At 35.0% G+C, this 16,458-nt stretch overlaps 1 protein-coding gene across 1 annotated transcript in view; it reads left to right on the forward strand.

Moving 5' to 3' along the window:
• DOK6 (docking protein 6) overlaps positions 1-16,458 on the forward strand; it is a 247,265-nt gene that overhangs the window by 82,444 nt on the left and 148,363 nt on the right. The window contains exon 2 of the mRNA XM_065830731.2: positions 15,305-15,412. Coding sequence (XP_065686803.1) covers positions 15,305-15,412 — 108 coding nt within the window. The remainder of the gene's footprint in view (positions 1-15,304; positions 15,413-16,458) is intronic.

Here is a 16,458-nt window from a genome sequence, read left to right on the forward strand (position 1 = left end):
GGGAGAGAAGTGCAAGTACAAAGGAAAAAAAACAAACAAACAAACAACAAACAATATCAACAACAACAAAACAACCAAACAAAAAAATCCTTTAGTTTTAAACCCTGTATGTTGTCATTCATTATTTCTTCTCTAAAATTTAACAAAATGGTCGTATTAAATGTATGTAGGATGCAGGTTATCCTAGACTGAGAATAAAAGATAGAAGGTTTGAACTTTCCCAGAGATGTCTTGATAGAAGTATCTTGATGATGTAACCAAAACTGCAAAAGCTTGTAAACTAAGTGTACATTGTATAGTAGAAGGTAAAAGCACACATTTTTCTAATATCAATTAAAACTGTGATCCCACATATTTCTTTCCCTTCATACTTTCAGAAGAATAGAAACTACCATTCTTGACATGTAATTTCTATTCAGCTTTTGCTCAGAGCCTGACATCTGCATGCCTGTTTTGAACTGTGCTATGTTTAGACTGAAAATATGAGGTCAGAGAATTATAAGACTTGGAGGCATAAAGCATGACGGATTAAAAAATTAATTACATATCCTAACTCTAGACAAAGCAACACTAAATTTTTCTTTAGAAATTACTAAACCTTAATCCACAGCCTTTGTAATCATATTTTACAGTTATATGGTGGACCACAACTATTGTTAAAAGACCTTTGCTTTAGTTCATTGACTTTTTTGTGTGTTCTCACTAAAGTTAACAACACTAAAGCTTTTTAGGAAGTCCTTTATTTGGAAGGGAGAAAGTTGAATTTCAGATCTTTTTTTTTGCAGTCTTAAAAGGGGAAAGAACTGCCATCCTGAGTTACTTCTCCTAAAAAGTGATTAAAGTTTTGTTGCTGAGAAGAAAGTAGCAATAAAAGATTGGGGGAAGGGGAATGGAAAGAGAAAACTAAGGTTGGCTTAGAAACCACACACTATATTAATGTTTTCTACAGTTTCAGAAGTAGACTTTGACATATGACTGCTTTGATGCCTTTAACCATTTGCCTTTGTTTGAGAGCCCTGCTTCCAAAGTCTACAAGTGGCAAGACTTCTTGTAGGCTCTGTGAACCAATTTTGCTCCACTTCGTTGAAGTCCCGTTTTAAAAAGAATAAATGGCAAAACTGAGAAGAATAAAAGAGCTGTATCTTTAGAGAAAGGGGTCTTCAGGATGTTCTTCCTCAGAAATTATTTGCAAAGAAAAATATAACTAAACTTGGCTCTAAAACAAAATGTAAGCATTGAAGGTTGCATTTAGTCATTAATTCACATATTCATAGGATCATGGAGGTCAGCTAATCTAAGGCGCCTGAGTGAAACTGTTGACTACTAGTATGTGATTTTAAAATAATCTCAACCATCATATGAAACTTTTGGCATTCACAGTTTGCAGGAATCCTCTGCAGTAGTAATGAGAGAGATGCTAAAATAGATTTTTTTAATGTAAGCACACTCTTATAAGGCACACACCATCTATGTGACAGTTCTAAGAAATTTTAATCACCAGTGGCAATATTAGAAAGTTGAAGAACCTCAGTCAGCAAAGCTTGCAAGGGTTTGTGTTTTTTCATAAGGTATATTTTGTTTAAATGCTCTGTGCTGATGAATTTTCTGCTTGGGGTGCCTATAAATTAATTAAATTTTGACAACTTCTGTGCCTTCCTTTCAATGGTATACTTTCCTCCCAGTAGAGTTTCTGAGCAAAAGTATACACACATATTCACATGTTTAATTGTAGGTGTATTTTTAGAACAAACACCCACTTGCATAACTGACTTGCATCTCTGGAGAAACAGTATAGTGTTGTTAAAAGGAACTGTGACAAGTAGAATGACAGAACATGCACGACAAAGGAAGTATGCATTGTATTGTGTTACTGAATTAGTTCATGGTCACTGAGGGATATATTTTTTTTTTACGGTTTGCCTTGCTTTTCCTGGAAAAAAAAAAAATAAAAATCAAAGGCTTATTATTTTCTACTTATAGATATAGGGGAAGGGGAGAGAACTTTTAACTTCTCTTTTAAAATAATCCCATTTTAAATAAGCACTAAGACTCTAAGACCAAGCCCCAAACATGCTATATCTTGTAGAAGTATTATCTTCCAAATTTTTTATTAAGCTTGTATTGTGGATTTTTGTCAGCAATGAGCAAGAAAGAAAATTCTGAAAAGAAACTGGGAAATTATTCATGTAGACCTGTTCAGAATCATCTTGACCACCCATCTTAATAACAGTATTTTGAAGCCAAATTTGACTCAGTTTTGTGAAAATGACCATTGCTCTTTTTTTCTTCTTGTTTCTGCCTGTGGTCAGTGGGAATATTGCTCTTGCTCCCTTTTGAGATACAGAAAACTAAACAGCAAGCCCTTCATCTGCAAAAGATGACCAGAAAACTTTAATATAAATAAGGTCTGGAAACCATGTACTGTACGACCATGCTATTACTTTCTAAAAAGACTAAGTTCAGAAAAAATGAAAACCCCCATAAACCTCCTGTCTTCAATGTCTGTACCATTAAAAACTGCATTTTAATGATGTTTCTGCAGACTTCAGAAAAAAGGATAGGAGCATTAAAAAGATCTGCAAAATATTTTAAAACAATTCATACTAAAAAAGCATTGTAGAATGAACTTTGCTGATGTTTAAGAATGGGAGACTTCAGCTATCTCTGTAGGATGGAAATAAACAGACTTTTCTATGACATTGCACAGTGTATCTCCTGGAATATATCCTGTGAGACAATTACTAATGCTAATAATTTTCTTCAATTTCTGTGCTGCTAATACTAAAAGAATGGAGACTGTTCATAGTAGAACAGAATTCCTGTCATATTCAACAACAGAAATAGGAGCGATAACAGAAATTAAAAGTAGAGAAATCCAGAATTTGTGAAAAAGTAAAAAATTGCACTGTAAATATGGCGATGTTCCATTATGAGTCAACTCCATTTATATAATTTTTTGTCTATTTATAAATAGTCTTAGAGCTTATATCCATCATTTAAGGTGATTATTGAAAGATATTTAAAGTCCAGCAGGGCAGACTTAATAGGAAACAGAGACTTATTAATTTGAAAGGTAGAGGAGCTGAAGGAGAAATAACATACTATGTGCTGCCTGAAAAACATAGAGTTGAGTCCTTCTAATAAGAAATAGAACAAAGGCTCTGCCATCAAAAGGTAAGATGATACAGCATCCTCAACTGCTGAGTGTCACAGTGGCTGTCTTGCTGTGAGTTCACTGGTGAATTCTGCATTCAACTACCATCTCTGTGCTTGAATGGCTCTTCCTGCTGATAGATTCATTATAATATAAGTTAAAAATACAGAAGCCAGTAGGGAAATGTACTAAACCAAGTGATTTGGAGTCAAAGGCAAAAATTGCTTCATTCAGGTATTAGCTGCAAGAATTAAAATTTCTGCTGGGACAAAGCTAATAAATTAAATCACAATAAAAGATAGCTTTCCAAAGCATGGTGGTTGGGTGTTAGCCACTAAGCATCTATGAAAAAAAAATTCTGAATGTGAACTATCCAGTATTTTTTCTCCCCACTACTCCTCAGGAAGGAAATTATTGATATCTTATTGAGCCTGTACCATGAGGACAACAAAAAAAACCAAACTGTCAGACTTCAAATATCTCCTTGGATATAATTAGTATAAGTAGAGAAGGAGATCTCTATTGGATGGCTTTCTGCAACTGAAAGAGATACGGCTCAGTGACTTGCATATTTCCTCTCATTCATCTATACCCAACTTTTACGTAACCTATTTCAGTTGATAAGCAAACTGTGTCATTTTAAGTGTAAGCTTTAAAACAGAGAATGTGTAGCAATAGCTGCTCTGCAGTACTAGATCTGTCTATATACTGGCAAGAGTTTAATGGCTACATAAAGAGTTGCTTTGATTAATTTCTGAGATACTGGAAATGTAACTGTGAATTTAGAATCCTATTTATGCTATAAATACATCAATACATCTAATGGTGAGTGACCATAAAATATATTACTTAACATGCAGAGACTGAAGTTTACCTACTGCTGTCAGTATACATTGTCTGATATATAGAGATGTTGTAAATATAAAATAAAAACCTCTCAAATTCTGAATCATTCGGTTGGGGTGCTTGAGATTACTAGTGTTCATTTATGTAATTCTATACTGAATTTTTTTTCCTTCCTTGTCTCTTCTCTCTACCCTCCCCAAAATCAGAAACTTTAATTCTAAGGTATTATAAAATCATTTGGGAATTTTCCCTATAACTTCATTACAAAACAGATAGGTCAAGAGACACTTGATGTCTGTGGACTCTTGATATGTAAGACAGTATCTGTGTTGAGCTCGTCAACTGGCACCATATACATAAATCCTTATCTAGAAGAAGATAAGAATTGCTCATAAAACCTTGCTTATTTCACTGTTCTAATACAAAAAATTACACTGAAGTTGATAGTCCATTCTCTGGCAGTCTCTATATTTATCACAAAGAATTTGGCAAATTTTTTTTAGGTCATGATTCATAGTATGCTCTTACTCAGAGAAGCTATTAATAAAGGTAGGGTAATCATTCTATTCAAGCTAATGGGTATTTTCTCTAAAATCTGCATGTTTTATTTTGTAACTTTAGTTTTCTACTGACTTTTTGCATGGAAAAATTGCTTAACAAGTAAACTGATTTGCTGTGGGTTTGTGAGCTGCTATTGCTATATAATAGAGCTGTACCTGTAACAAGTCTTAAACTCTCACTCAAACTTCACAACAAAAATATGAGTATTATCTATTCAATACTGCAAAGCCAAATCTTGCTTCTGGTAGAATTAATACTAATGAGTAAAAAACATTCACCACCGTCCATTTCTCTTTTATGTTAGACTATGTGTTACAACTTCAGATCTTGTAGCTGAGACAATCTCAGCAGTTGCAGGAAATGAGCTACGTGGTTTTCTGCTGTTGGTTGACCTGTCTGCACTTCTACCACTAAAACTGAAAAAAGGGATTAGTGTTAGCTAATATTGAACCAATGTGCTAGGGGTTTGTACTCTGTATAGGATATCACAGATTGTACGTCTGATTTGACCAGAAATGCTACTCTCTCTCTCTCTCTCTCTATATATATATATATATATGTATGTATGTTATGTGTTTTGTTTTTTTTTTTTCTCTTCTACTCACTTCTGCTCTCAGTGGTATCCAGAGCATAGAAAATCAAGATGTTTTCTATTTATATGCAGCTGATGAGAATAACAAAACAAATAGCATCAGTTGGGCAAACTGATAATTTTCTTCTGCTCACAGGAAATGGTTAGAAAAGGACAGTTTTATCTCATGCAAGTGCTGGAAAGCTGGTGGAAGTGATGGGGAGGAAGGTTTGGTTGGTTGGTTGGTTTGAGGTTTGATTTGGTTTTGTTTTTTTGATTTGGTATGGGTTTTTTTTTTGGTTACTTTGGTTATGTTTTGTTTGTTTTTCTCTGAGATGATGTTATTAACTTTGTGGGATGACCATCTTTCCCTCAACAAAGAAATTTATGTTTGATCCATGATGCCTTGAGTGTTACCTTGGTTCTGAGCTAAAGCGCAATGAAGCATTGGGATGGCTTCTGTGGATTTATCTGGATAAACTTTGGGTCAATCTCTAAAACACTTCCAGGGTGGACTTTTAAAAAATCTATCATAGATACAGAGCAGGAAATTTAGAGTGGTCTTTTGGACTTCGGAGGTCTGGGTTTGGAAACCATCTGCTTTTCCTCTGTGTTATTTTCCCAGTGCTGTAGCAACATGGATTTCTAATCCATGGTAGTAGCACATTTCCCCGCAGAAAAGCCTGGCTGGGAATGTAACACACCAGCTGCATTTGAGTTCTTAGGGAAGGTCTTTCATGCTAGTTTTCTTTGAGTAAAACCTGTCTTTACCTGTTAAAAATATGCTGTTGCAATGAAAGCTGAACAGAACTGGTGTTGGTAGTTACAAGAGCTAAGGGCTATAACTTTTTCTTCCAAATCCTCTTAGTTGTATTTCTTTTCTCATATTTTTCTTGCTTTGGATTACATGTTTATTCTGTGCAATATTTACTCTTTGTAATAGCAGACTGGTAACATCTTTAAGCAGAGATTTTCAGGAAATGTTGTAGAATAAGTAGCACAAGAGTGGCAGAAAGCAAATCACTGATACAAATGAACGACGTATTTGAAATACGTATCTTTCTGTCTGCATACATGTTTCTCTTAAACTCTTAAGACCCAGAGGAAACTATGGTTATTTTTGGGGGGTGTTTGGTTTGATTTTTGTTTTTACTTTTTTACTTTTAAAATTCCAAATGTTTCTGTATATGAATACTGCAGCAAATGTCACTGTGGTACTCAATTTTAGTATCCATTTTATTCCTGCTGCAGAGGATTCATGCTAACTCTGCGCTTTTAACTATTTCCACTTACCATCAACTGTTAATTTATCTTTCTCCCTTTCAGTTACGTTAAAAGTAAGATGGTCTTTGGGGGCACACCTGCATCCGTTAAAACTATGATTCTTTGACAGGAGGAGATTTAACCTATATGTTACAGCAATGCAAGCAATGAAATGTCAAAAAAACGGCACTGATATTAGACATCCTCTTGATTGTTACTATTTGTAGGGTCCTACTTGAATCCTACTGCGGGCTTCATTCTGCAGAACACCTTCTTTTCTATATCAGATGAATTTCTCCATGAAGTCTAAGACATATGATAATACTTAAAGGACAGACAAAGCAGAATATGTAACTTCATAAAAAAAGATAAGTTTCATTTATAGGTAACCAACATAAACGTTTCATACAACCTGGTACTTCAGAGGTTTATTGAATGCAATGTCATGGATAAATGCCATTTTTAGAATCTGTGCTCTGTTCTGTAGTACAATGTACCCAAGCAAGTTTGGAGTGCTTTTCTTTTACATTGTCATTTATATATTGTTTAGTCTCAGTATATTTAGACATGTTGCATACACTTCCTGCATGAGTGCATGCCTGGGACTGTGATCAGGCGTTTAATAATGCACCTGTAGAGTATGGTTTGCTTTCACCCATATATATCAGTGTGGCTGGTTTTGTGAGATTTTCTAGCTATATGTTGAAATCACGAAATACATCAAAGAATAAAAGACCCTAACTTTCCTGTTCTACTTTGAGGAGCACTGGAGCTCCCCAGGGAGGCACGACTCCAAGCCTGACAGTGTTCAAGACGAGGCTGGACAACACCCTCAGACACATGGTGTGAACTGTGGGGTTGTCATATGCAGGGACAGGAGTTGGACTCAATGATCCTCGTGGGTCCCTTCCAACTCAGGACATTCTGTGATTGTATGATCAATTGCTGTTAGAAATTATAGTATACATTCATCTCACATTTTTATTCTTTGTGGAAAGTGCTTTAGAGTTAGTCCTGTGTTCATCTATATTAAATCCCTTGCAAAGCCCACCATGTCCACTTATTTGATCAGTGAAAACAACAGCATCTTGAGGACCTGCTAAGACAGGTTTACATGTGATAATGTAGAGACAGGTAAGGATATATGTGGCACAATACTAGGTGATGTAAACATAGGGAATAATTTTGGATTATGAAGCATGTAGCTCCCTAAACTGGAGCTGTAAGACTGATTTGAGTTTTTTTCCCTTAGTAATATAGAACAGATGTTTGCAATTACTGTTCTGTTAGGAAGCTATGCTTCATTTTAAGGTATTCTGCTGCGTGGTTTTGTTTTTGTAACAGAGTTTTTCACAAATTCCCACCTTTCTAACAAGAATGTGAGGAGATAGATACAATTTTTCAACGTGTGTTATTTCAGATTGTGGTTTAAGGTCTGAATTTTTATTTATAAAGACATAAATAAGTAATCTATCTCAATAACAGTAACTCATCTGTTTCTTGGCATTAGATTTCCTTGTAGGTATGCTAAATGCCTTTGACTTTTTCAACAAAGTGATGGCTGTCTACTAAATATGTGTAAAAGATATTGCATTTCAGCTTAATACGTTCATCCACAGTAGAGTCAAAAATTAAGAAGTTTCACTGCACTGGTATTTCCATTATTTCGATATAGAGCTTTATGATTAAAAACTGATGACTGGAGTTGTAATGTTTCTGCTGTAAATATTGCTTTCCATTGCAGAAATTCAAACCATTATTTGTGCTTTGTTGTCTTCAAGTAGTCTATCTTTATTTGTAATTAATTAAAGTAAAACTTTGTAAAAAGTGAGGAAAGCATTGATATTTCCACCAAAGAAATATCCGATAAGTAAGCTAGTTACTCCAGTTCAATTTGAGAAGCTTCTAAAATTTATTATTAAAATAAAGCAAAACCATTTTTTCCGATTACATTTAGAAAAGTACCTGTGGGAGGAGATACGAATTTGGTGCAAATTCCAGCTACATAATTGTTCATAAGTAGTTACTACATATTCACTTAAGCTCAGTGAAATGCTTGAGATTTCTTTGGCATAACATTTTATTTAAAAATATTGCAAGTTCTGAGATTTTTCTGCTCGATGTCTCCTAAAGCTGTTGTAACCAGACTTTTGTTTTGAGATTTTTTTGTCATCTACTTTGAGGCCAGACATGAAGCAAGCAGTATTAGGTTTCCTCCAATATCACTGAGGTTAGTCTTGCCAAAACTGGCTCAGAAATGCAGAAAGCCAGAAAATAGCTACTGGAACTGATTTTTTTAAACAACCATACGATCAATTCAGATAAAAGTGACAAATTCTGCTGATCTGCAGACTGCTATGAAGACTGGGTACATTATTTTTGTAGGCTGTCCTTCTGTCCTTGAATTACCGTGCTGGCAGTTCAAAGCAAAGTAACAGTGGTGAGTTTTTAAGCTGTCAGTGCTTAAGCACTGATAAAATTGCGTAACACTCTTCACATGAATACAACGTGCAAATCTGTTCAGATATGTTTCCCCCGCTCTTTTTTTGAACACACACACATGCATACACACACACACACACACACACACAAACAAAAGACTTCAGATTCTATAGTTAAAGTGTTTATACACACAGTAGTTTATTTAGTATAGGAATAGTTGGAAAATTACTATGGTGTGCTTAGCTTTCACAGAACTCTCTAATAATAAAATAAATCTTTATATGGATTGCATGTATAGCTTGTGACTGTAATGTCAAAAATTATATTATAAACATTTATATGCATCTAAAATGGTATGTTATGACAGTGGAAAGATGACGTATATATATTATAACTGAGTGAATTGTCCCTAATCATCTTTCTCTAACCATCCTAATTCTCTGCAATCAACCCCACAAGGATTGATTTAATCTGTGATGAAACAGTTTGTAGCAGATGTTCCTCTCTTTCTTCTATTCCTAACTTAAAATGCCAACAGATTTGCAACCTGGGAAATAATAAAAAAATGCTTCTAGGATTTGAACTATGACACTAAAATGATCTCAGGACTAATTGTCTTCTATAATGTTGCAGAAGGTTATACCACAAGGTTTCTAAACTAGAGTTTTAACCTTTCTTCCTAATTGGGATGATAAAATGAAGCTCAAGGGTATGTACAAGGTTTTAATAAATGAGGAGTATTTCCCTGTTGGATAACCTTCATAACACACCTTCAGACAGCATTTTTTATTAAAGGCATTTGTAGTGATCATTTGGGGGTACATTCATGTCTTTTTTAATCCTGCCTTTACAGTTTTTTGCAATTGCTTTGTGGTAGATACTATGGCAATGTTTGAAGAAAATAAGTTGAAACAGGCAAGAGCAGGTGGAGAGTTAGAATCAATAAAAAAAGGGAAAACCTCCCAAAGCTTATTGTATCTTTTGATAAAGTCTTGGCCCCTCATCCCAGAGCTGCTGACAGAAGGAAGTAACTTCATGCTGCCAAGCAGGGCTATAGGTTATTTTTGCCTCTCCTTCTGTATGGGGTGTGTGTTTGTCAGATGACTCTGGAGGATCTCTGCTTTGCTGCTGGGAGGTACCTGAGCTCCCAGTGGTGTGGTAAAGGAGCAGGAGCTACCTTTGATTCCTCTACTCTGCACCCTCTGCACTAATTTGGGAGCTCAGTTCTGTGTGGCCATGTTCCGTCTATGTTGTTTCTTCATACAGGTCCAAATTTGCCTCCCAAAATGCACCCACTTAGTGCAGTGGCAACTGCATTTCAAAAAAGTAGACAGTGAAACCAGTGCTGTTCAAAACAAGGAAAAACACTGTTTCTAGAGCACCTTAATTTCAAAGATGGCCAGAAACCTATAGTGTGGAGGGAGGGCATGCCTTGTTACAACGGTACTTGCTTTTGGTTTTTTAATGTAAAGTGTTGGTAACTCAAGTAGGTAGATTGCAATGAGGTATTTTGTTTTCTTTTGTTTTCTACTGACTGTAGTCAGCAATAGCTTGTACTCTGCAACTTTCTCTTTAGCAGAGACACAAATAGCTTTGTCTTCCCATTTTCCTCTTGGACCTTTTTACAGATAATAAGTGTTTTTCAATGTCTCTTAAATTTTACTTAAATGCATGACAACTGTATTTCCACTGAAATGCTAAGTTGTCACCCCTTGACTTTTCTTCCTTTGCCAAAATATGCACACAAAAGAAAATGATTGCCATTTGTACTATATTTTGGGTAGGGGCAGGGGGATCTCAGAGCATGTTAAATGCTTTGGAAAAAAAAAAGGCAAGCAGTTTATACTGGTGTAACTTTCTTTTTCTGGCAATATTAAAAAAAAAAAAAAGGATGGATGAGGGTTGAATTTTTGAAATAATGTGGAGAGACTTGTCAATAAAAATCCCTTCTCAAAATATTAGCGATGACTGGCAAAGCTTTATTAGCTACAGCTGTGGATAAAAATAAATGTTAGTGTCAAAAGCATCTATTGTAAACGACTAGGAAAAGGCCTTAGAAATCTCAGGCTAATGGAAAATCATGTGTAAGATTTCCACTGTAAAGAAGTTATTTTAAATTATTTTAAGAAAAGGAAAAAAAAATCTTATTGCTTAAAAACTAATTTAGCCAATGACTTTCCTGTAATATGACTTTTAATAGATTTATTATGAACAAGCATAGCAGAAATAAAACAGAAATTTATTATATAAACATGAAGAATAATGATCCATTCAGAAGCCAAACTTTTGTGTATAGTAGTCAAAAATATTAAAAAACATGAACATGCTGTAAGGTGACCCGAGAGTTGAGTTAAGCAGAAGAAGTAGGAAAATAAGTTTCTGCAGAGATTTTCACTATGAGTTGATCTGTTATAGCATTTCAAGTAAAATATAATAAAGTAATCTCTAAAGATCAATAGAAATGGAGCAACACTGGAAGTTGAATTATTGACTGGAAAGATTTCAAAAATCGTTTGGGCACGATAATGTTATATTGTTCCAGGTCGGGTATCCTTTTCTGTCGCTAATGAGATGAATCCGTCTTTAGGAACAGAGGCTGCTCTCCCCTGAAAGTTTATACATTGTAATGAAAATCATTCCCATATGAGATTGCAAGGGGCAGCTGAATCAGTTCTTACTAGACCACAAGTGTACTGAGTTACTGCCATCACTTACTGAGTTATAGTTGCACAGGTAGTGGGATCTAGAGAAATATTATTTCTCTGCTTTGCCCATCTTGTAAAACTGAGAGAAGAAGGAGTGTTGTTTGAAGCGATTTTGCTATGCCATGGACTCAGCAGGTAATTTCAATAGAATCCTTCTCAGGTTTGTACTGAACAAGTTTTGGTCCTTCTAATTGATACTTTAATAAAAGAAAAACTAAACATAGCATGTACCTAATGCTGTCTTTCTGAATTTCACCAGAGAAGAGCAATGGCATTGGCTTAAACTTTGTGGTGTGTGCCACCAATACAAAATTTTTCAATCATTTTTGCTGAGCAGTCAGTGCTCATCCAATAATGCTGTAAAACTGATTAAATTATCAAATATTTGGCAGTTCTTCAACTATGCTTGTGTGAAAAACAGACACTTAAATCTCACAGGAAATACTAATTATTATGTAGACAACACCATGAGTGGTTGTGATTCTCTCTGTTGTTGAAGGACTGATGCTGATTTCTTTCACAATGGCTACCCCAATTATCTGAGGACTTTAGAAATCTTTCAGAAGTTTTGATTACAGCCAATGGCATCCTAAAGTAGGCCAGGGATAAAAGAGTATCTCACAGACCGTGAATAATTGTGTAGGCTTCTGTATAACAATAAGTTGCCTTATGAAAGGCAAATGTTGGTTGCTATGTGCTCAGACCTGCACCTATTTATTTATATTTGCAGGTAAATTCAGATGCTAATGCTTTTTCAAACACAGAAATACAAGCTGTCTGTTGGTGTAGTAAGGTAAAATGCTGCTGAAATGCAGTGGAACTGTATCTGGTTATACCAGCTTTAAAAATACGTTAAAAAAAATAAAAACCAAATGTAAGGATGTACCTTAGTGTATGTACAAACACCATATCAGGAGCCCTCTTCAAACCATTCTGTTCTTCAGATCTCCCTTCTCCCTAAAGGTCTGGAAAAAAACAGATGCCAATGAATTGGAGCAGTAACGGTCTAAAGGTTAAAACTTATGGTTCCCTCCTCTTGCTGTTCAGTGTCATCCTTTAAAAACAAGGGCTGTTCGTTCCTGCAGTCTGTGCACTGAAGATTTTTAACTCATCCCAGTGCTGAAATGTGGGAAAAGGCCTGATAAGGACCATCCTTAAAGATAACATCTCTCCCTCTTCCATGGATACTTTGAAGTGCCCACTTATAAGGGAGTCAAAGCCACCCTCTTGAATTTTGTCACTTCAGCTGCAAACCCTCAAACTTGCTTCCACACTGTCCCAGATTGATATCCAGTGAAAAAAGGCTGAAGTTGCCATTCAGGAAACCCTGCTCATTTGTCACTGAAGGAATTGCTTTGGAGGACATAATAGATGACCTTTTATCTGGCAAACATTCTCATCCTTGCAGGGAGAAATCTGGCTCCTTGATTTTGCATGTCAAGTTTTCCATTTATTAGGGATACTTCTGATGTACTGGATCTAACTAATACTTTGCATTTAAAATGAAACATGAATGTGCCATATATATTAAAAACCAAAACAGAATCACCAAACTAAAAAAGACCAAAAAACCCTAATCTTCAAAAAACCTCTCAGTCAATTAGCACAAAGCTTCTGTTATCTTGTCACCAGCTGTCCAAAATTCAGGTCATCTGTAAAATGTGGATTTGTTGACTGTGCTAAAACCCATGGCCACTGATGACAGGACTTGTAGGTTGATCTGTTTTTCTGAAGAGAAGTCTTTTAGGACTGTAAATGATTAAGGGCAGATAATGAAAATAAGGAAATCAATAAAGGATTTAAATGAAGGCAATGGGTTTTACCTTAATAAAAAGACTTTCGTCAGAGGAGAAGAGATTAGCTGAAAATACATGGAGACTAAAAAAAACCCCACATCCCTCAAGAGCCAGGAGTATTATTAAAAGCAACACTTTCATGAAATGAATAAATATGTCCCCTTTGGACAGCTGGTGCTGTTGCTTTTAGCAAGGTCAAAATAGCGTGAATATCCTCTACCCGCGTGTGGAGCTTTTCATACCATAACATTATGAAAAATTAACTTGGGTTAATCAAGAGATAACTGAGGGAGCAGTGCTTCAGCTTTGGTAAAGTAAGTTGCAACAGTGCCAACAGATTCTTTGTAGAAAGTACTATCTAATAATGATGGTTTATGATGTCCCACAGTGTAATGTCATTTTTTTTCAGGAAATATGATATTGTTTTTGCTTTCCTCCAGGTTAGGTGAAATAATTTCTGAGATAGGAAATACAGTTGTAGAGCTGTCACTTTACAACCTTAGTAGGAAGAAACTAATATGAGTATGCCTTGTAAGAAGTACATTTGCAGACGACTTCATTAAATGCCTTGTTTTCTTCTGAAAGTCTTCATAATTAAAGACATTGATACTGCAGTCCAATTGTTTTTTTTTAAAGAAAACACTTACTTTGACTGATAACATTCATCTGAAACAATGGCAACAGGATAGTGTCAGTATTATTATATCAGAATGTGGTTAATCTTAATTGTTTTAATGACATTATATTTGCTGCTTATACTCAGTTTAGACAGCAGCACATTGAGGGGAAAACTCATTATTTTAGCTCTCCCTGCTCATATTTCCTTGATTTTTTTTTTTTTTTAATTTTTTTTGTAATAGGTGATGTATTTGATCCAGATTAAATAGTACTGTACTTCTTGTGTTGTATCATTAAATGTTGTAGAATTTTGGAAGAAATAAGGCTTGTCACATATGGCCAGTGGAACCATTAACTAGTATTGGGGTTTTTTCGTTTGTTTTTCTATGTATCCTTGAAATAATAACATAAAATTCTGTATGGTATTGTGTATAGAGCTATGCAAGTACTGAAAAGGAAAATGAAATAAACTATTTTCTTAGATTGTAAAAATAGTTTAATATCTAATCCTCTACTTGCATAATATAGTGTAGAGGATTAGCCTTAATCAGTTTCTCTTTGAACTGTATTCTCATCTGATAATTCAGTCCTGATTTTAAGCTTCTGGTTAGGGAAATACCATCAGAATGCTTGGAAATTACTCTAATAAAGTACCCTCATAGCTTAAAAATGCATTTTAGGCTAAGTCTAGTAATCTAGTGTTTTTCTCATTAAAAAGAGAGGATTTTTTTGTGTGTGTGTGCTTTCTGCAGGATTTTATTTTTCACTACGTGTTCCCAAACTTTAATAATCTGCAAAGTTTTTCCCTAGAAAGCTTGTCATTGAACTAAGTGAGAGAACCAGATGTTGTTGAACACTAATGGTCACATTGGTGCTTATTTCAACCTTGTGTTTTCTGTGCATGCAAGCTTACACTAGCTGCTGATTATAGTATTGTGTTAAAACCTGCAATGAATGTTTCTCAATGGTATTGATACTCTCAGATATAGAGCAGAAATGTGAAAGCTAGAAATACATGGAGTGGATTCTGAATATATTTCCTCTAATGATAGCTTCGTAATTCTTTTCATATTAGAAGTTTGTGGATTTACTTTCACCTCAGGAATTGTCAAATTTGGCATGCATGAAAGAAATTGAATCAAAAAATCTAGAAATGACTGACAATCAATATGTATAAATTGACAGATTGGGATTGTGTAGAAATAATTGAAGCTTTCAAAATTTTCCAGACTTTAAAAATAAAATATTGACATTTTAAAATTTCTTCCTAAGTTATGTAACTGAATGCATTTGTGACACTGTCTACCTTTAAAGAAAAGCTAATATAAACCCTTTACTTTGTTTGCAGATTTTCAGGCGTTGTTGGTTGGTTTTCAAGAAGGCTTCCAGTAAAGGACCCAGGAGACTAGAAAAATTTCCAGATGAGAAGGCAGCATATTTCAGGAACTTTCACAAGGTAAGTCATGCCTTTCTTGTGAAATGAATCATTGCCTGTTTAGCACTCTTCCTTGGGAAGGAAGTTTTCTTTGTATGTCTAGCTTGCAAACAATAAAGTAAGATCGGGTTGAAAACCTAATCTGGACACTAAAAGCACAGTAAAGCCTCAGTAAATCTTAGTGATGCAGGTCAGATATCCCATTGTTTTTTCCAGATGAGCACAAAACCCTCAATGTGTGTGAAGTAACAGACCGATGTTTTTCTCTTTAAACATTTGTATTTTGGAAATGTGTTATATTGGCTGCTTAATCACATATTTAACCATTAGTTCTTAACTAGTATTGAGCAAATTCTGAAAATCCTTAATGCCTCAGTTGTAGTGGTGACACTAGTTGTCAAGATTTACAAGTGCTGTCAACAACAAGTATTTTTAAGGGTAAAAATTCAGGATTCACTGAATGAGAATCTCCCTGCCTTCTCTGTCACTTTCACTTCTGTGATGGAAAACAAGATATTCAAGCACAGGTTTTTCTTTCTGTCTTGTAAGTTACTGTTATCAACTCCTCAAGTCAGTCAGTAGACTTCAAGTTAGCTAATCCTAAAATAGGGCTGGGCTCTGTACTTGTACTCATGTCTTCTATCCAACCACGTTTAGCTTTACTTCATATCAGAGTTAGATATTACATTAATCTGGCAAGTTGAAACAAAACGATGACTTAACCAAGGTCACATGGCAAGCAGTGAGTGTGGATGTGAGCCTAGATCTCTTGAAGGCAGCTCTAATGCTTTTTATCATAAAAATACAAATTGACCTTTAAGTTCCAGTAACCTCTTGGTATCTCTAAAGGAAAAATGTATATATAATAAATAGCATGTAATTATCCTATGAATATTAATATTTTCTGAGAAAAAGAGACACAGTAATTTCATATTGCCAAAAATCCAATTTCTGATCCTATGCTGTCATTCAGGTTTAGGACTGAAGTGTACCTATTGGCACCTTCAGTGATGTACCACATAGCAATGATGTTTGCTTCCATGTGTAGAAGTGCCACATCAAGTGAA

Source organism: Patagioenas fasciata, chromosome 2, assembly GCF_037038585.1.
Source record: "Patagioenas fasciata isolate bPatFas1 chromosome 2, bPatFas1.hap1, whole genome shotgun sequence".
Taxonomy (NCBI): Eukaryota; Metazoa; Chordata; class Aves; order Columbiformes; family Columbidae; genus Patagioenas; species Patagioenas fasciata.